This window comes from Ailuropoda melanoleuca, chromosome 12, assembly GCF_002007445.2.
Source record: "Ailuropoda melanoleuca isolate Jingjing chromosome 12, ASM200744v2, whole genome shotgun sequence".
NCBI classification, from domain to species: domain Eukaryota; kingdom Metazoa; phylum Chordata; class Mammalia; order Carnivora; family Ursidae; genus Ailuropoda; species Ailuropoda melanoleuca.
The window spans coordinates 17,806,486-17,827,464 of NC_048229.1; the positions used below are offsets into that span (position 1 = coordinate 17,806,486).

The following is a 20,979-nucleotide window of genomic DNA, read 5'->3' on the forward strand; positions in this document are numbered from 1 at the left end:
CTTGGTCATGCTGTGGAAGAAGGGGCTTAGCAGATGCAATTAAGGTTAGAAACCTTGGGATGGCAAGGTTATCCTGAATTACCCAGGTGTGTACATGAATCTTTAAAAGTGGAGAAGCTTCCCCAGCTGAGGTCAGAGCAGATGTGACTAGTGAAGAATGGTCAGAGGGGGATGCTGTGCTGTAAGCTATGAAGACAGAGGAAAGCCAAGGAACAGGGCAGCCTCTAGAAGCCTGAAGAAGGCAAAGAAACCCATTCTCCCTTCGAGCCTTGAGAAAGGAGTGCAGCCCTGTTGACCCCTTGAACTCAACCTCGTGAGATTTCTGTCCCACAGAAATACCTAATGAACAGAAGGTATTAGTAATGGAAAAATGAGTATCAAGTATAAGGGAACTCTCTGAACTCTCTGCATTTTTCTATAAATCTAAAACTATTCTAATTATTTTAATTATTTAAATTAAAAAAAAAAAAACAACGGGTGAGTTTTCAGTCACGGGGATACAGTTAATAGTATTGTAACAACTTTGTCAACAGTAGTGGCAAGCATTTTGTTATGTATACAATTGTCAGATGGCTATACTGTACGCCTGAAACTAACATGATATTGTGCATCGACCCTACTTCAATGAAAACTTTTTTATTTAAAAAAAATTTTTTTTACTTTTAAAGATTTTATTTATTTATTTGACAGAGAGAGAGAAAGACAGAGAGCACAAGCAGGCAGAGTGGCAGGCAGAAGGAGACCAAGAAAGAGACAATTTTTAAAAAGTTTTAATTGAGGGGCGTCTGGGTGGTTCAGTCCGTTAAGCATCTGCGTTTGGTTCAGGTCATGACCTCAGGGTCGGGCCCCTTGACTGGCTCCCTGCTCAGCGGGGAGTCTCTCGTCTCTTTCTCCGTCTCTCTCTGCTCCCCCCCCAATTGTGTGTGCCCTCTCTCTCTCAAATAAATAAATAAATAAAATCTTTAAAAAATGTTTTTAATTAAAAAGATAAACTGCCCCATCTCTGACCAATTACATCAGAACCTCTGTCTCGGGGATCAAACATCAGGATTAAAAAACCCCAAAAACCTCTCTAGGTGATTCAGACCCGTAGCCAAGGTTGAGAGCCTCTCATCACCGAAAGCACCTCATAAAGTCTAAAGCATCATGGAAGAGCAGGTTGTTAGGATTCACCAACCAATGTATTATCATTATTTTTTAAATTACGCAAGTAACAGTGACCATCGTACATTTAAAAACCTGGGGAGAGATAAAAATTCAAAGCACCCTGAATCCTGCCCCCTAGTGATATCCACTGCTGTTGGTGAATGCCTTTTTACACTTTTTTTTCCTCATCGATATCTACCCTGATGATTATTCCTGTTCTTATTAAAACACACAACTGGGGGCTCCGATGGGCAGCCCCATAGCCCCAGGGTCTACTGCAGTATCTGTTGTCTTCGTGGAGGATGCGGAGCCCAGCCCCGGTGAGAAGAGAGAAGCCAGAAGAGTGGCTGATGTTGAAACCCTGTGAAAACCCAGCACAAACCAACGTGCCTTGGTCACACCACCTACTAATTAAGTGAGGGCACGGCACGGCCTCCAGCACTATCACACTTCAGCCAGTGAGGAGCTGCTCCCGTATCGTCACGCCATCTCTCCAGCCCTGTTTTCTCCTCTCCTGCTAGGACACCCAAAGCCACAAGTCCAAGGACAGCCCTCCTCACGGCCCTGGCCCAGGGCCCAGCACGAGCATTGTCCACCTGCCAGGCCTTCCCCTCTCCGCCCCCTGTGCGCCACAGTCATCAACCTGTCACTGAATATTTAAGATTGCTGAACTCTTTAAATGGCCCAGCCGGTCCACATCTGCTGGCCTCTTTTAAGAGCTACACCTGCAAGTCGCAAGCTCCTGGAAAAGCTGTCTGAAGACGGATCACACACTCCTGGAGGTTGCGTGTGAATTCCGGTTCGCACAGTCCTTGCTGTGTGACCTCAAGAGAGTGGCTTGACTTCTCAAGGGTCTCAGTTCCCTTATGTACAGGATGAAGGCAGGACGCCCATGGGCTGGAGGGAGATGAAGGGAGGAAATACATCCCAAAGCATCGGCAAATGGTATTCAAATAATGTTAGTTCGGTTTTTTCTTTCTTTTTGCTTCCTTTCTACATTATACTTCCCTTTCCCTTTTGGAGAAGAAGGGACTCAAAATCAGGGCATCTATTCATTCATTCTCAACAAATACTTATGGTGGGCCTACCCTGTGCGAGATGCCAGGAGGACAACAGGGAAGGGGGTGATCCCTGCTGAGAGGCCCCTGGGCCCTGGAATCAGGCAGGGTGGGACTTCTCCCACCTTCTTGAACAAGGAGATGCCAGTCTCTGAGTTTAGACCATTTTAAAATGGGAACAACAAGGGGCGCCTGGCTGGCTCAGTCAGTGGAGTGTGCGACTCTTGATCTCGGGGTCATGAATTCGAATCCCAAGTTGGGTGTAGAGATTACTTAAAAAAATAAAATCTTTTGGGGTGCTGTGGGGCAGTGCCAGGCTCTGCACTCAGCAGGGAGTCTGCTTGAAGATTCTCTCCTTTTCTCTCTGCCCTTTCCCTGCTCATGTGTGCATGCTCTCTTTCTTTTTAAAATAAATAAATAAATCTTTAAAAAAATTTAAAAATAAAATCTTTTAAAAAAAATAATAACACGGGAACAATATTTCACAGGGGTCCTGAGAGGAACAAAGGAAAAGATACTTGTAAAGATGCTTCATGCGCTGCAAGTAGCCGTGTGGTCATGAGGGTAGACTGAGTAAGCGGGGGCCGATGGGGTGGCTGTGCAGCAGAGGCCCAGAGCCCACGGCCTGAGGACCGGGCACTCCAGCCAAGCCGGAGGGCCTGGAGCCCCCTTGGTCCTTTAAGGCAATGATACAGATAAGAAAACCAAAGGCCCAGGGAGCAGAGGGGACTCACTCAAGAGGCACAAAATCGGGACCGAAGCCAGGTCTCCCCCTACAAATTCACATATTTCTGAACTTCCTACCACACTCAGAGAGACCCATCAGCAAGCATTTAAGTATTGGGCTCTTTTGCGGGGCTGACCCTGGTGGGTAGCTGCCTCCCTGGCCCATTGGGGATACAATATAGAAAAGTGGCCATAGCTTGGCCAACGGGGTAGGGACCAACAGGAGGATAACCCTGGGGAATCTCATGCATGGGGCAGGGCAGACCCCGAGTCAGCGAGAGTCAAGTAAAGGGAGATGGGAAGAAGGAGTACTTATGTGAGATGTACCCGGTACTCTGCTCCTGCGCGCTCTCCATTGAACCCTTCCCTTCGTCTCACAAGGGCAGCTCTAAAAAACAGCACTGCTGATACTCTTGTTAAAGGGTATACCAAGGCATATTAAAATCTTCAAGCATTTGTTTGGGCATATATCAATTTTAACTGAGTAGCACCAAACCAAAGGTGGGTAGGAGTTCTCCACCAGCAGGCAGGACCTGGGGGAGAGGTTTTTTTTTTTACAGAGAAGAGGCTGAAGCAAAGCAAGAAAATCACTTTATTGGCTACAGCTTAAGCGGTTGCTTTACTTGGGAAAGGCTGGGTGGCTGTTTGTGGTTGGTTGTCCTTACGTTTAATTTTTCTCAAGTTTTAAACTTAAAATTTTCTCAGATTTCTTGTGTGCAGCCAGGCTTGATTCTGGGTTGGGTTTTGGGTTGCTTGCTAGGCTAGCAAGGCATCAGAGCTGCCTGGTCTAAAGGTCTCTCCGTTCAATGACTTTACCACTCTCATTTCCCAGCCAGCAGTGACCCCACGATTGGCTTGCTGGAGGCTGGAATAGAGGCCCAAATGTTCAACAAGATGCTATGCTGCACCCAGAAAACAAAACAAAACAAAACAAAAAACAAAAAACAGACAAAAGAGTAAGAATGAAGGGAGGAATTAAGAGAATTAAACACAAAGAATGGGAAAATGAAAGAAAAGAGGATGAGTAAAGTCGTTTTTATTATTTTTTAAGGTAAATTTATTTATTTAAAGAAAAAAATTTTTAGGCGTCTGCCTTTGGCTCAGGGTGTGATCCCGGCGTTCTGGGATCAAGCCCCACATCAGGCTCCTCCGCTAGGAGCCTGCTTCTTCCTCTCCCACTCCCCCCGCCTGTGTTCACTCTCTCGCTGGCTGTCTCTCTCTCTGTCAAATAAATAAATAAAATCTCAAAAAAAAATTTTTTTTTAAAAAAAGAAAAAAATTTAAACTAAGCCTTATGCCCAACATGGGGCTCAAACTCACGGTCCTGACGTTCAGGAGTTGCAGGCTCTACCGAATGAGCCAGGGGGGCGCCCCTTTATTATCTTTCTCACACAGAAAATAATCCATGTGAGTCCTAAAACACCAATAGAATGAACACCCTTGAACCAAGCTAAAGACATAGTTACCAATAACTGGTAGCCACTTAGGCCACGGGCTCTCTCCCCCAGCTGGTTGCACGCTGAGAGCGCCTGGGGAGCTGAGACAACCTCTCACGCCCTGAGGGCCTAATGGGATTGGTGTGGAGTTTGGTCTGGGCACGTGGATCTATTGATTTTTTTCTTCTTTAAAGGCATCTGGACTTTTAAGACCTCCCCAAGTGATTCTCGTGTGCAGCCAGGCATGAGAACCACTGACTTACAGTCTCCTCCCCTATCGTGTCTCCCTGACCTTCCCCACCCAACCCTCACCTTCATCCCCCCTCCCCCCCAGATAACCACCCTTCGGAATTTTGCGGAGTAGTGAGGATTCCTTCACCTTCATCCTTTCCTGTTTCCGGGACTAGCGACGTTTGCGGTTGATCTCCCGCCCCCCACGAGAGGGCGCCAGAGAAAAAACACAGTCTCCTTTCTCTCCGCACGTTCCGTATCGCGCGGGAGGCGGCTTGGCCCTCGCGGCGCTCCGTTGTTCGTCCGTTGCCCCGGGCAACGAGCGGGGAAACGGCCGGCGTTGGTGCAGCGCGGCTCGGAGAGGGTGGCCGCGCGACTGGCCGGGTTTGGTTGGGGAGCTCGGCGGGGGCACTTTTCGGAAACTCCGGGGCGCGGAGAAACGTGAGTTGGAGGGTGGGCTCGGCCGGAGCCAGCGTGGGGGCTGGGACCCTCGGAGACTGGCCGCAGTGGCCCCGCGCTGGCGGGAACCGCGGCGGACGTCCGGGGACTCGCTGTGCCTGTGGCTCTGGGTCCGACGCCTTGCTCTGCAACCCCTTTTGTCATATGTGGACGTTGGGGCTGCGAGAAGGATGCGACCGATCCGGGACCGGAGTCTTGTTTCTTGATTCCTGGTGCAGAGCTTTTCCGCGGGCGGCTTACAGGGCAAGGAAAAAATTAGGTACACCTTGCCACGGTTTCAAGACGGGTTGTAAACTGGCAGCCTGCAGGCTAAACTTGGTCCACAGACGTAGATTATTTTCACCCAGCTCTGAGCACTGAGCTTGAGGCTTGGCCTGGACCCCGACCTATCCGCTTGTTCAACAGACGTTCCGTAAGCTCTGTCCTAGCCAGGCACTGTGTAGACCCTGCCCATCGTGGCAGCTGTGGGGTCAGGGAGAGGTGCGTGGAGTGAGACTGCTCTCTACTGTCAAGTCTCCATTGTGTTCCCATTTTGCTCCGTGACCCGGGCACATCGATTCCTCTCTGGGTCTCAGTTTCTCTATCTGTAAATTGAGGGATGTGTCGTCTATGCTAATCCAAAATACTTCCAGCCGTGACAGCCGGGCTGGGCCGCTCCCTGGGGGTTGCCAGAGCCAGGGCATGTTTGTCCTCACAGGCAGCCTCTTGCTGTCGACAGAGCCCATGCCCTGGTCTCACATTGACATGAATTAGGATCCCAGCCCTTTCATTTCCTCTGTTTCCTGGCTCTGTGGTCTTGGGCAAGTCGCTTCACCATTTTGAACTTGAGTTTGCTCACCTGCCAAATTATGGGGTGATTATAATAATGGAAAAGATCATAGATGTCAAGAGCTTGGCACATATACATGTTCCTGAAATTACTATCCCTGTTACTTTGTGGAGAGCGGAGAAGCCCCCTAGTGTTTGGGCCGGCATTGCTACGCCCCGTCTTCAGCTGCAGCGCCCTTGATGGTGTCTGGCTCACAGCTGCGTGCAGTCCAGGCTTATTTAAAGTGACGATTTGCAGATCATCTGAAAAATGCTGATGCCTGGGATCCTGCACTGAGACTTTTTTGATGTCATTGTTCTGGAGTGGGGTGGGTTCCAGGGGCTAGCCAAAGGTGAGGACTACTCCTTAGGGGGCTGCAGCAGCCTCGTCTTCCTCCCATTGCCCTTCTCCTCAGATGGCCCTCCCCACGCTGCCCTCTTATTGGTGCAGCCGGAGGCTCCTGGACCAGCAGATGGCCCGACAGCGACACCGAGAGCAGGAGGCCCAGCTTCGGCAGCAGTGGGACCAGAACAGCCGCTACTTCAGGCTGTCTGATATCTGTAGCTCCAAACAGGCGGAATGGAGCTCCAGGACCTCCTACCAGCGGAGGTAACTACAGTGACCTTAGGGGGATAGAGGCAGGAAGCCACTTGTTGGTCCGGGCATGTGGCTTTAAGAACTCTGAAGGGGGCTTTGGCGGGGGGAGTGTGGCCTAACAGCATGTTTTCTCAAGGAATTTGCTGGACGGCATAGGTTCCCTGCACGGTCATGTTTTTCCAACTGAAAATTGAAAAGAAAGATCATCAGTGAAATAATACATTTTCATTGAAAAAGAGAAGGCAATAAGAAATATATATAGAATCTGGGAGTCCCCGGGTGACCCTTTATCCCCAGAGAGAATCACAGTTAATAGTCTGACATGGACCCTCCCGTAGTTTTCCCCAGCTGTGTGTATATAAACACACACACACACACACACACACGCACACGCATCCATTGTTGCAGAAATATGTGTACAAAACATGGAGGGTAAAAGCATGGCTTTGGAGTTAGACAAACCTAGATGGAAATCTTGACTGTGTCACTTGCTGTATGAATGAGCCTCGGTTGCCTCCTCAGTGAACTGGGGCTACAACAGAACCTACTTAGTAGGATTTATGATTAATAGGAAGCCATCCACGTATATAGTACCTCGTACATGGCAATTGCTCAAATGTTAGCTAGTACTGTGACTACGTGCATACGTGAGACCACTGTACATTTTCTTATTGCGAAACCAAGATTCTATTATGCGTAGTGTTCGGTGACCTGCTGTCTTCACTTTGGCTGGAAGATACTTCCCTGTGTCACCATGTCACGTCCACCTCAGCCTCTTTGGCCACACAGCAGAGCAGAGCGTGCCGCGTGTGGCTGTCGCACGACTGATGTAGGGAGGGCTCCTTCTCACCCAGCATGCATGCCTATCAGCGTGAGAAGATGAAGGAGGAGAAGAGGAAGCAGCTGGAAGGCAGACGGGAGAGGCTGAGGCAGCTGCTGCTGGAGGAGCAGGACCTGCAGGCCAGAGAGCTGGAGGCGCTGCGGCTAAGCATGGACTTGCGGGAGGGACGGATCCGGGAGCGGCACGGCAATCTGAAGTCGGCCCGAGAAGAGCAAAGGAAACTGGTAACTTCTTCTAGCCCCTTAGGAGCCCACAGAGCGGGAGTGTTCCCAGCCCATCAGTGAGGCGCACTCCAGTCTGATGAGCCAGCAGTTAATGGCAGAGCCAGCAGAGGGAGGGGCTGGTGCTCCGTTGTTCTTCACGCGTGTTTGGCACGAGCCACCTCTATTCTCTTTGGCCCCTTAAATCATGACGTCTGAGTCCTTTGTCTTTATTCTAGTCCCGTGGTCTTGCAAAGGCTTGGCACTGGGATAGCTTATCTTCCGAGTACTTGGGAGTGGTGAGCCCCAGTCTGTGTTAAAGCCTGCTGTATCTTTTGCAACAGATCTGTCACATCTAGGACCCATCTGTAGCATCAGATCTCGGCACCCTTCCATCACCATTGTGGCAGTCATTTGTCAGGGTTGTCTGGTTCCATCCTGGTGTCTCCCAGGCAGGAGATCTGAAGGGCAGGTGCAGTGACAGAGAGCCAGTGGAGGGGCTCTCAGCCCGACCTGACTTCCGCTGGGGGTTATCCAAACTGCGAATGGATTTGAAAAGTGACATCAGGCTTTGTTTTTTCTTGACAGATTGCTGAACAACTTTTATATGAACACTGGAAAAAGAACAATCCCAGACTTCGAGAGGTGAAAACCTTTGATTTGCCTAAGTAGATGAAATCATGTTTCCCTTCTTGGTTTTAAACTGGCATCTCTTGCTGGGGTGAAACAGGAGAGAACACCCCAGCCACCTGAAGAATGCACCAGGCAGATCTGGTTTGTTTGGTGTCAGCCGACACTTACTGAACATTTGCTGCACGGTCTAGCACCTGGGCATATGGAGATTAGATGGGGTCCGCACTCTTCAGGAGCTCGAGGCCCAGTGCAGGAGACAGTGGGCAGCTCCTTACAGTGCAGGTTGCAGTGGGCTGGGCAGCCTCGGAAGGATGGGCATCGGGACAGTGCCCCCAACTCAGTTGGGGGTCAGAGAGGCATCTCAGGAGTTGCTGGGGTGGAGAAGTTTGAAAGGACATGGGCTTTAACTTGATGGTGTAGAGGTGAGGAAAGGACTTTCCAGATTGAGGCAGCCGAGTGAGGATCGGGCCCGAGCGAGTCCAGGGAGCGATAGTAGCTGAGAGGTTGTGCCATCAAAGAGGGAAGGGGGACTGCAGGAGCTGAGGCTGGCGAGGCAGGCGGGCCCAGACCCCAGCCAGCCTTGTGTGGCCTTCTCCTGGAAGCATGGGGAGCACCAGGGTGATTTGAAGCAGGGGCCCAGCGGGACCCAGCTGCATTTCAGGAAGCAGTGGCTTTGGTAGCAGTGTGGAGGGCGGCCGGAGGGGACGAGGCCAGGGCAGTGATGGTGGAGGCCAGTATGGGGTGGCAGGAGAAAGGAGGACATTGGGCAAGACCTGGGGGCAAGGGAGGGCGGGTCTGGCTTCAGTGGCATCACTCCATGGAGACTGGGCTAGAGGAAGATGACCAGTGATGTTGTCAGTAATTTATTTCAACTGAAATTCTGTGTCTGTGTTTGGTGGGATGAGTTTATTGATTCCTAATTCTGTTTGGAAATTGCCGGTCACCAAGTAAGGGAGCAGTCCGGTGCTTTGGAGTCTTGTATGGTTAGCACTAAGGCTTCCCCTGGCCATTTGAGGGTTTAGGTAGGTGCTCCAAACTCCTTTACTCAGAAATGTTTATTTAGGACACCCAAAGTAGGGACACCGGGGTGGCCTAGTCGGTTAAGCATCTGCCTTCAGCTCAGGTCATGATCCCAGGGTCCTGGGATCAAGTCCCACATCAGGCTCCTTGCTCGGCAAGAGCCCTTCTTCTCCCTCTGCTTGTGCTCTCTCTCTCTCTCTGATGGACAGATAAAATCTTTTTTTTAAAAACAACATTCAAATTAGTTACAAATGTTTACATAAACATTAAAAATTTTTATAGACAATTTCCCAAACAAAAGCTTTTGGACAGTGCTATAATTCGTTTTCTGATCTAAAAGACTCCCTGGGGCGCCTGGGTGGCACAGCGGTTAAGCGTCTGCCTTCAGCTCAGGGCGTGATCCTGGAGTTCTGGGACCGAGCCCCACATCAGGCTCCTCCACTATGAGCCTGCTTCTTCCTCTCCCACTCCCCCTGCTTGTGTTCCCTCTCTCGCTGGCTGTCTCTTTCTCTGTCGAATAAATAAATAAAAAAATCTTAAAATAAATAAATAAATAAATAAAAGACTCCCTAAACCCAAATCTCTNTGTGTTCCCTCTCTCGCTGGCTGTCTCTATCTCTGTCGAATAAATAAATAAATAAATCTTTAAAAAAATAAATAAATAAATAAAAGACTCCCTAAACCCAAATCTCTTCTTCTTCTTTTTTTTTTTTTGAAGTAGGCTCCATGCCCAGTGTGGAGTTCAACATGGGGCTTGAACGCAGGACCCTGAGATCAAGACCTGAGCTGAGATTGAGTCGGATGCTTAACCGACTGAGCCCCCCAGGCCCCATGCGCCCCCCCCAATCTCTTCTTAATCACCCCCGATATGTCACGTCTGTTGCTACGGGAGTACATGTTCATACAACTCTGCTTTGCAGAGGGAGTTTTGGGGAGCCAGGCAAAAGGCCGAGTCTCTTCTCAGCCGGCTCCTGCTGCCCTGGGGCCTGGCTGGCTTTGGAACAGCCGGGAGCGGCCTTTCAGATCCTCTTTCCACGTCAGTGTCCGCTGACCGGCTCCTGCTGAACCCCAGCGGTGCCGGGAGAAACGCTTGTGCCCCTTTGTTACAACTCCTAAGATTTGTTCAAAACTGCCTGGTCCTTTAAGTCAGTGAACACTGACTGGCATTCAGAGTGTACATGTTGGGGTCACTTTGTGCTCCCCTGTAAGGTACCTGGGCCTCCCCAAGTCCTCACGTAGGGAACTTAGGGTGGCTGCCAGTACGCCCTGCGCTCTGCAGCGTGTACGTGTCACATGAACCTGTGAGGAAGTTACTCTCCTCTGCCTTCTCACCCTCAGGTTGAATCAGCCCTTCACAAGGAGCATGTGATAAACTCTTGGAAAATGCAGAAAGAAGAAAAAAAACAGGTGTGGTGTATGACTCGGGAACTAGTCCTCTGTGCTGCGGTGGGCATGCTGTGTCTCCACAGCCTTGATGTTCGCTTGTTTTCTGTTCATGACTCGGTCCAGGAATAGACTTGATCTCAGTTTACGTAACATGCTAACGCCGCATGGCGGTTGCTCTTAACGTGTACGACAAGCCGTTGTGCTCGTTCCTAGGGACAGAATCACATCAGGTGACCAGGGTTGGTCACTGGCAGGTGGATTGCACATCTTAAAGGTCACTGTTGTTGCTAGCCGTCTCTTTTGATGTAGTTTGCATTGCAAACTCTCAACCTTGGCTTACAGCAGCACCTCTGGGGACAAAAGTCCACACCTCTGTGAACCCACAGCTGTGCCTCTGGGTTAATTTTGGAGAGTATTTTGCTGACTTTTGGAAGGGGAAGGAACCCCGGCATTCTTGAGCCCCTCCTCTGTGCCAAGCCCTGTGTTGAGTATTTCCCCAGTGTCGTCTCTGAGGGAAGCATCACCCCCATGGTTCCCACCATGAGAATAGAGTCCAGGAGGACACACCCTCGCCCAGGGTCGCACGGCTGATAAGTGGCATGACCCACTCTGGCGTAGACACGTCCGAATGAGGAACAGCGGTGGGGAACTGGGTATTTGCTGGCTGTGTTACAGATACTGACCTCCTGGGTTCCTTTGGGTCCGTGTAGCAAGAAGCCACCAAAGAGGAAGAGAACAAACGGTATGAAAATGAGTATGAACAGGCCCAGAGGGAAGCGCTGGAGCGGATGAAAGCAGAAGAGGAAAGGAGGCAGTTGGAGGGCAAACTCCAGGCTGAGGCGCTGCTCCAGCAGATGGAGGAGCTGAAGCTGAAGGAGAAGGAGGTGAGGGCGTGGTCCTGGCCGCACGGCCTCCTCTCTTGCAGCCGCCTGTCGTTAGAAAATGGGCATTTAGAAAGCTGTGCTGAAAAGGTCCTATGCAGCGGGACAGATGATTCTAAGAAATGCAGCAGTGCTGGGTTCTCCCTTCTCACATGTATTCCCAGCTGTGTTTTTTCCATCCTCCTAGGTTGTACTCCCAGATGCTAGAATGTTCATGATATGGAGAGAATACCTGTTCTCTTGGGTGTGTTTGCAGAACGGCTGTGTGAACTTGGATTTTCCAGGGCACTAAGTAGACTTGATTTAGCACACAGCTATAGCTCTCCCCAGCTAGCAGGTTTGGGATCTCAGGGCATAAACTGTGAGGGTCTTTGTGAGGGTTCAGGAGGCTGGTTGAGAATACTGTGCAGTTTCTCTGAGCTAGACTCCTGGGCTGGATCTTCCCATTCAGACAAGGGGAAGCTTGTCCTTCCTCAGGCCCAAATGATTCAGGAAATAGGTCCTTAATGCCCACTACCTGCTTGATGCCAAGCACAGCGCTGGGCGCCAGAGACAGGGCTGTGAGCGGGGCCCACAGCCCTGGCCCTCACAGCTCCTGGGAGCTGTGTCAGGTGGGGGAGACAGGTTAAGTTACGGTAAGGTATGGACGAGTGCAGGGTCCTGTGGGAGCATGGGGCGTGGGTCTCAGCCTTGTCCACAGGCCCTTGCAGGAAATGAGTGAGCCAGGCCCAGGGCTCAGAGCCCAGAAGTGGGAGAGGGTTCTGATCACCCCCAGCCAGGCCAGCCCTGTTGCCTTCTATCTGCTGAAAATGCAGATGAAGACTGGAAGGGAGCTCTGATTCTGATGACCTTCATTGGACTTAACTGTCCTCATCACCACAGGCCACCAAGCTGAAGAAGGAGCAGGAAAATCTGCTGAAGCAGCGGTGGGAGCTGGAGAGGCTGGAGGAAGAGAGGAAGCAGATGGCAGCCTTCCGGCAGAAGGCAGAGCTGGGGTGTGTGTGTGAGAAAGGCCCCCAGCGGCTGCCCGGCCCCGGCGGGCGAGCCTCTCCCATTCCCAGCCTTGCATGGGTATCCCAAACCAGAAAGGATACACTCTGTAGGAAGCAGCTGTCTGACCTCCATTAACTCTTCATAAGACACTGAAGGCAGCCCCTATTTTGCTCATTTCTAGACGCTTTTTGAGACATCAGTATAACGTGCAACTCAACAGACGTACACAGCAGATCCAGGAGGAACTAGTGAGTCAGTCGGCCTGGTATTTCTTTCACCCTTTTTGGAAGAAAATGCTTTCCGTTGCTCAGTTGCTGAGTGCGTTCTTCTAATAAGACACCAGAGGAGATCCCCCCTTGATCAGCCCTGCAATCCCCGCCCCTCCCCAGAGCTGTCTGCTGCAGTATCCTCCTAGATGTATTTACATGACGCCCAGAGAGATAAGTGGTGGGGTGCTTTACAAATGGGAGTGGCATTCCTCAGCGTAGTGACCTAACGGTAAACCGCAGACACTGGGAGTGAGCTCGTTCTTTTGAACCAGCTGCACAGTCTTCCTGTTAGGTATGTCCACAGGCTTGCTGGGGTTGCAGGGACGGAGAGAGTGAACGAGCAAGCCCGTTCGCCTCCATCCCTATGTGGTTACACCCTGACTCTTCCCACCTCTATCTTGGGAACCGTTGGAAGCCTCACGAATGTCTTCTCTTAGAGCCGAGTGCAGAAAGGGGCTGTGGGGGTGGGAGGCTGGGGGTGCAGAAGGGCTCCCACCGCTCCCACTGTGCTTCCTCGTCTCCCTTCCAGGAGGCGGACAAGCGCATCCTGCAGGCGCTCCTCGAGAAGGAGGACGAGAACCAGCGCATGCACTTGGCCAAGAGGGAGCAGGCCCTGGCCGACGCGGCGTGGATGAAGCAAGTCATCGAGGAGCAGCTGCAGCTGGAGAGGGAGCGGGAGGCAGAGCTGCAGCTGCTGTTGAGGTGAGAGGTGGCACCTGGGTGGGCCCGGCACTCCTGGCCTCTGCTCTGGTCCCTCACATCCCCACAGGGCACCACGAGGGTCTCTCTTGTGACTGAAACATCTGCCCTTGTTCAGCTGTCCATCGTGAGGAGCATGTGTCTGCTAACGGACCTGGCTTGGTGGGGGTGTTTCCCTGAAGTTCTTTAAGGTGGAAGTCATCAGGGTTTAGAGTAAGGGTCTGTTCTTCAAGGTCTGAGAAATGTGATAGGAAATTGTTATAAACTGTGGAGATGCTGAATGCTGCTCAGGTCTATTACAGATGGTTCTGGATCCTAAAAATTAATCTGGGGATTGAAATAATCAGATAACAGGTAACATTTATCGAGCACTGATTGTGGGTCAGACGCTGTGCAAAACGCTTTCCCGTCCTCATCGTATTGAATCCTGACGTCATCTGGACTCGAGGAGGAGGGTGAGCCAGCAGTGACCCTAGGAGCAAGGTGACAGAGCTTAGGCACCGCAGGGCCCCTCTCCCTCTCCAGGGTCCTGACGGCTTCAGTCGCCTTGGTGTCCAGATGGCCTAGGTGCAGGTCATCCCAGTGGTGTTCTGTAAGGAGGCGGGAGCGTAACAAGGTAGCCCGAAGTCCTCCCTGTAGGAATACTCCCGGTGAGCCTGTCCATAATTCTCACCCGTGAAGAGTTGCGTGCAGAAGTTGGTGTGAAGGTTGGCCCCACAGATGTGTGTACCTGAAGCGCCGGAGCCCTTTTAGTTCTTTAGTTGTCTTCTGCCGTTGGTGATGGCAAGGAGCCTGCTCTCAACCGCTCTGTGTTCCCAGGGAGGAGGCCAAGGAGATGTGGGAAAAGAGAGAGGCGGAGTGGGCCCGGGAGAGGAGCGCCCGAGACAGACTGATGAGCGAGGTAATCCCTGCTGAAAGCACATGCTGACCCTGCCAAATGTTCTGGAACACAGGCCTCTCTGGTTATCTTAAAGAGACTTTCAACGTCATTATGAGAGTAGTATCAACTTATTAGAAAAAAATTGTTAAGTGCAGGAAGTAAACACCAAGTCGCCCAGACCCACATCATCTACAGTCATCGTTGCTTGATTTCCTTCCACTCTTCCTGTTTCCGTGCGTAACGTGTGTCTCTGCACCTTTGCTGTTTGATCTCAAGCATTCTAACATACTGTCACATCTTCCTTGTAGATATTTTGACAACTGCATATTATATCACGTGGGTATATTGTAGTTTGTGTTCTACTCCCCTCTTGTGGGTATTCTTTTTTTTTTTCTAATTTTGAGGCGTTAACAAGAAACATTGCAGTGAACATCTTAGTGCATAAGGATTTCCATTTTCCGTATTTAGGATTTTTTTTTCTTGGGGTGCATAACCAGAAGTGGATTCTCGGAGGAACATATCCTTTGTCAGGATTTAAGTGATCACGTAAGGCATACTCCATTTAGAAGGAAATGTTTTAGGGGCTCCTGGCTGGCTCAGTTGGTAGAGCGTGTGCCTCTTAATCTTGGGGTTGTGACTTTGAGCCCCACATTGTGGGTAGAGATTCCTTAATAAAAAAAAATTTTTTTAAAGGAAATCTTTTAGGAAAAAGCCTTCATTATCCACGTATTGAAAGTTAAAGTGGTTTAAAATGGAAATTATATTTTGTGCATGTCATTTTGGAATCCGTGGGAAGTTGGGTTCCCATTGGTGCTTTCTCACTTTTGTGAATACTAATACTCCGCCGCGCCTTTTGATTTTCCCTATTAAAAATGTTCCTCCTCGCTGTGGCCACTTATGTGTCCCCTCCAGGGAGCATAATTGTTGGGTGTGGCAGGTGGCTTCCCACTGCTCCTGGTTCTTGAGGCCTGACCATGCTCTGGACGTAATCCTGTGCTGTGGCCAGGTCTCAAACCCAGAAGGTTTCTACCACTCTAAGCAGTAAATTTAAATCCAAAAGGTTGAGGGGATGACCCAGACTCTTATCTCTGGTCATCTGCATGGCTTGTGGTTTCTTTTTCTAGAACTGATGGGGAGTGAGACTCACAACCTTGTTGCTACGTTTCTGCTCTGGGGAGGGAACTCCATCCCCTCTTCTCACCTTGTCGGTGCCCAGCTGTCTCTCCCTACTGTACAGTCTGTGTGCATTTTGTGTGTGGTGGGCACGGGTGGGAAGCGGGGCTGACACTGTGTGGGCCAGTCCTGTGATCTGGACTTGCCTTCACCTGGCATATTCAGGGCTGAGGACAAGGCTGGGGCTGTGGCCTGTCCACGGCTCGCAGAAAAAGTACTTGTTAGTGTCACACTGAAATCTGCCCTTTGCCTTCCCGCTGCGGGTAGGTTCTGACAGGGAGACAACAACAAATACAAGAAAAGCTTAAACAAAACCGACGGGCCCAAGAAGAGTCCCTGAGACACAGGGAGCAACTTATTCAAAATCTTGAGGAAGCAAGGGAGTCAGCTCGTCGTGAGAAAGAGGAGAGTGAAGAACTGAAATCGGCCAGGAAACAGGAGTTGGAGGCCCAGGTGGGCTCAGCTGGCAGGCGGGTTGGGGGTCGGAGGCAGCCTCAGGTGTGGCCCTGCCCCAGTGTGGCAACGGATGCCGAGACCCTTGACTTACTTTTGAGGCCTGGCACTGGGACCTTGTCTGAGAAGCCCACATTAGTGAGCTCAGTGCAGCACCCCTTTTCCTTTCCAGTTGAAACCCTGACCCTCCTGAATAGTTCCAGCTTCACTCCAGGTCCTCTATCTGTGTGAGAGCAAGGCTGTCATGCCTGGCCTCTCTCTTTCCTGTCTGCGTCCGCAAGCCTTTGGCTCGCTGGGGCACAGTTTATTTAGTTCAGGACCCGATAGGGCGCGCAGAATAATCTTCCAAGCATGTAGGCACACCCGGAAGCCTTTTCCAGTCTCATAAATGCCCTTCCTTCTCTGGCACATGCCGTCACTGTTCTCGAGCTGGGATTCCCCAGCCGGCATAGATCCACGGGCTTTCCCTCGTGATCCGAGGCAGGGCTCCGTCCCGGGAGCTTTGTCCTGGGTGACTGTGCTCTTGGTGGCCAGGTTGCAGAGCGCCAGCTGCAGGCATGGGAAGAGGACCAGCAGCAGCAGGAGGAAGAAGAGGCGGCGAGGCAGGCAGAGCAACTCACCGACACCCTGCTACAGCAGGAGGCGAGGATGATGGCTGAGCGGGGCTACTGGCCTAAGGTGGGGAGTCTGCGGGGACGGGCCACGCTGCCAAGCCACCACCCGACCTGGCCCCTGCTGTCCGAGGCCTGTTCGTTGCCCTGTGCTAAGCTCCGCTTCGCAGCTGGCTCTGGTTCTTCTCGCTCCTCTCTTTCTCCCTTTCTCGGCCAGTAGAGAACCTTGACACGTGGCTGTTCCAGTCCCTGTTTGGGCTTGAGGTGACCTTGCTCTGGTCCTGAGTGCTGAGCTGTGGGCCACGTGGCCCCCTCTGGGGCTAGGAGCCCTCTAAGAGCTCCAGCGCAGCGGGTGGGAGGTGAAGGAGCGGTGGTGATAGGTCCTAGCTGTGCGGACAGCAGAGCCCAGGTGAACAGGGGCTGGGTTTCCCTTCCTCTCGGCACCTCTGCCTCCCCCCTCCCCACTCCATGATCCTCTCTTCTCCTTCCGTCTTTTCCTGTCTCTCGAAGTACTTCAGTCACCCCCGTGCAGGACACCACAGGGCGCATGGAGAAGCAAAGGCTGGCACGCTGCTCCCAGGGAGCTGATAGCTGGAGCACCGGGAATTGAGGGACGGCCCAGCAGGCGCGTCGTCTCTGCTTCTGTACCAGGGCTGCTCCGGCTGCCCCCGGTGCTCTAAAGTGCTGCAGGACAAAGACGCTGGCTCCTTTGTGGTCACATGACTCTGGGAAGCCCAGGAGGCAGGTAGGGCAGGTGCTGCACCGGCCGCTTTGTCCTGACCGGCTGGGGCTCCCGAGGTGCAGGGAACAACATGTTCTCAACTCACTTGACCATGGATCAGTGAGTGCCTCGGGTCCAGGCTTTCACAGAGCACACGTGGAAACATTATTAAAAAGGTAATGGGGCGCCTAGGTGGCTCAGTCGGTTAAGCATCTGCCTTTGGCTCAGGTCATGATTCTGGGGTCCTGGGATCGAGCCCCGTGTCGGGTTCCTGCTCGGCGGGAGCCTGCTTCTCCCTCTCCCTCTGCCCCCCTGCTCCCGTTCTCTCTCTCGCTCTCTCAAATAAATGAATAAAATCTTAAGGCAATAGAGTGCCTCAGTTATGGCTTAAGGTCAAAGCTTTGTCACTTGTAAATGAAAAAACCATTGATTTATACTACGCTTTTAGCTCTTACTGGAGTTGGGATTAATTCCCAGTGCTCCAGAGACTGCTGATCTGATCGGGCTTATGCTTTCTTTCTTTCCTCAGCCCTATGGACATCCCAGAATTGCTTGGAACTGACTTCGTTGGTACCGTGAGCACAGAGAGCAGGGATGCTGAGGCCTTCGATACGCAGGCGCCAGGCAGTTGTACCGTGTTCCATTTGAGTGTTTGGGTCACTGCGAAACAGTGCAGTGAGCCTGTTGGGGTCCCCAGTTAAACAGGGCAAGGGCCTCAGCAGACTAAGGTGCTGTGGAGAGGCAGCACCCAGCAGGAGGCCTGTCCCTGCCTTTCGTATCTAAGGATGGGGCTCTTACAGTCGCATGCTGACAGTGCTGTCACACAGTCCCCTACTGGACACTGCATCCACGCTAGGAGCTGCGGGCTGTGTCCTGTGACAGGATATATGGTTTCCTCTTGCCTCACGCTAATTGTCAACCTCCAGTGAAGACTCCCGCTGGAGAGATGAGGGCAGTTCTCAGTTTTTAAACTCGCTATTTAAATTTCATTATTCTGTTGAGAACAAACTCGTAAGTCTTGCTGCAGTTTATTTCAGGGGTTATTAATTTAGTGGTCCCAGAAGGATCACGTCATGTTTTCTGGAAGAAAAAAAGCTGTGAACTCTGAGACAATCTGATGTGCTCCACAGATGCTTTCCGGAAAGGAGGCAAGAAATCGGTCTTTCCTCCTTTAGGAAACATTTGGTAGAATTTCCATAGAGCTCCCTGTGTGGGGTGATCCCAGCATGTCTATTACTGAGCCCCAGAAGGGAGCCTCAAAAGGCCACCTGGGTGGCTAACCTTTCGGCATGACACTTTGGACCTCTCATGTCTTGGGAAGGTCTCGGCAGTACGCAGCCTTCTGGGATGTGTGTGCCCAGAGGAAGGGTCACTGAGCCAAAAGAAGTAGATCACATTCAACCAGATTGGCCGGAACTCCTTCTTCCCACTGTTCTGTCAATGTGACACAGTTCTAGATTAATCTCTGCAAGGAGTACAAGTTTCCTGCAGCAATAATCATATTTTTATGACTTGTATTTTTTTTTCAGATTCTTCCTCTGAGGTTTCAATTTTCATTATATTGTATTTAAGATTGCACGTCTCAGTAAATTACAGCTAATTATAGGGCTGTGTGCCAGGTTATTAAAAACCAGAATTTATTAAAAAAATCCTGAGTGTAAGGGCTGCACTGCCTTCCACATCCATTGTGCTATAAAAACAAATGGAGCAGCAAACTGCATCCTTTATATGTTTTTCGTTTTCTTGTCTTGAATTTCTTTGGCTCTGATCCCCTGAGCACCACTTTCATTATGCTTGCTATATTTGCTTCCCCTGTTTCAGATGTTCATTTATTGTGAAATAAAGTTCTGGTGTGACAGGCATGGCTTCCCGGCTTTGTTACTGTTGCTTTTAGTAGCTGTTGCAAAGTGGGCCCTCTAAAATGAAAGATGTTTACTGACTTAATCCACATCTCCTACAGCTTTGCGTATTTCCTACGACTGCTCACATTTTCTACGTTACACTCATTTTCCTTGTGAAGTGGTGTTGTCTCCCCTCTAATTTCCACTGGATCCTCTCATAAGTAAACCACAGGGAATTATTAGGAATCATCTACTGTCTGAGCTCCAGTATAGATTCGATGTGGACAGAATGCCTGGTAAATTGGCACATACTTACTCAATATTTCTTATTTCTTTATTTTTTTTTAATTTTTTTTTCAAGATTTTATTTATTTATGTGACAGAGAGACAGCCAGCGAGAGAGGGAACACAAGCAGGGGGAGTGGGAGAGGAGCAGGCTCTCAGCGGAGGAGCCCGATGTGGGACTCGATCCCGGAACACTGGGATCACGCCCTGAGCCGAAGGCAGACGCTTAACGACTGCGCTACCCAGGCGCCCCTCTTATTTCTTTTAATTTCTTGTTTTTGAAGCCTTTTTTGTGACACTGGTTCTCTACCTAACTCATTTAAATGTTTCCTCTCTGAACTCAGCCCAAATAATAGTTTCTAAGTTCAGAGCTTCCATTGCCTTACTGCTTCCAGTGTAGTCCAGAGTCCTCTTCTCTCCGTGTAGTTTGTGCTGTGATTGTGTACGTATATTGGCTTTGTTGTTTTTGAGTACCTTTTTCTTTTTTCTTAGCATCTTTTTCTATTCCCTGTAAAATTACTGATTTTTAGATGATTCTTCACAGATTCTTCTTTGAAGTTCAGTTCCTTTAGAACAGATGGTGCTGAAGCCACTACTAATATAAAGTAATTCTTATTTTCTGTATTTTCACTCTTTGTGCTCATTCAGCACATATTTTGAGTTAATTTTTATGAAGGGTGTCATGTCTATGTCTTTATTCATTTTTTTGGCACATAGATGTCCAGTTGTTCCAGCACCATTTGTTTAAAAGAATATTTGCTTCATCATATCGCCCTGGCTTCTTTGTCAAAGATCAGCTGACTATATTTATGTCAGTGTATTTCTGGGCTCCTCAGTCTGTTCCATTGATATGTTTATTCTTTTGCCAGTACCACAAACTTCTATAGTCAATATCAGTTTGTTGATATCCACAAAATTACTTGCTGGAATTTTTTTTTTTTTTAAGATTTTTAATTTTTAAGTAATCTCTATACCCAATGTGGGACTCGAACTTGCAACCCCAAGGTCAGAAGTGCACACTCCACTGACTGAGCCATCCAGGCTCCCCAGTTGCTGGGGTTTTGACTGGGATTGCATTGAATCTATAGATCAAGTTGGGAAAAACTGACATCTTTTTTTTTTTTTTTAAAGATTTTATTTATTTATTTGACAGAGAGACAGCCAGCCGAGAGAGGGAACACAAGCAGGGGGAGTGGGAGAGGGAGAAGCAGGCTCCCAGCGGAGGAGCCTGATTTGGGGCTCGATCCCAGAATGCCAGGATCACGCCCTGAGCCAAAGGCAGACGCTTAACAACTGAGCCACCCAGGCGCCCCTGGGAAAAACTGACATCTTAATCTTCCCGTCCATGAACATGGAATGTATCTTTGTAAAACTTCATTCATCAGAATTTTGTAATTTTCTTCATATAGCTCTTACACATTTTTTTTTTAGCTTTATACCTACAGTATTTCGTTTTTTTGGGGTGCTAATGTAATTGGTACTGTGCTTTTAATTTCAAATTCCACCTCTTCGTTGCTAGTGTATAGGAAAATGATTAACATCTGTACATTAATTTCTATCCTATAAACTTGCTGTAATTGCTTATTGGTTCCAGGAGTTTTTTTGGTTAATTCTTCCAGATTTTGTACATAA

At 50.0% G+C, this 20,979-nt stretch overlaps 1 protein-coding gene across 1 annotated transcript; it reads left to right on the forward strand.

The window, feature by feature from the left end:
* The first annotated feature begins 4,886 nt into the window (after window positions 1-4,886).
* On the forward strand, window positions 4,887-19,376 carry TCHP (trichoplein keratin filament binding). Its single transcript, XM_002930374.4, has 13 exons — window positions 4,887-5,038; window positions 6,280-6,473; window positions 7,316-7,526; window positions 8,091-8,147; window positions 10,494-10,562; window positions 11,252-11,425; window positions 12,305-12,417; window positions 12,597-12,663; window positions 13,214-13,386; window positions 14,203-14,284; window positions 15,704-15,889; window positions 16,424-16,567; window positions 17,751-19,376. Exons 2-13 carry the CDS (start codon window positions 6,280-6,282, stop codon window positions 17,781-17,783), a joined length of 1,503 nt encoding a protein of 500 aa, XP_002930420.1. The 5' UTR covers window positions 4,887-5,038; the 3' UTR covers window positions 17,784-19,376.
* Window positions 19,377-20,979: the final 1,603 nt, after the last annotated feature.

Bases quoted from the DNA above. Each gene is read 5' to 3' on its own strand.
- TCHP (XM_002930374.4), top strand. From the start codon at position 6,280: ATGGCCCTCCCCACGCTGCCCTCTTATTGGTGCAGCCGGAGGCTCCTG. The intron at 11,426-12,304 runs GTGAGGGCGTGG...TCATCACCACAG, and splicing joins TGAAGCTGAAGGAGAAGGAG to GCCACCAAGCTGAAGAAGGA. The intron at 15,890-16,423 runs GTGGGCTCAGCT...CTTGGTGGCCAG, and splicing joins AACAGGAGTTGGAGGCCCAG to GTTGCAGAGCGCCAGCTGCA.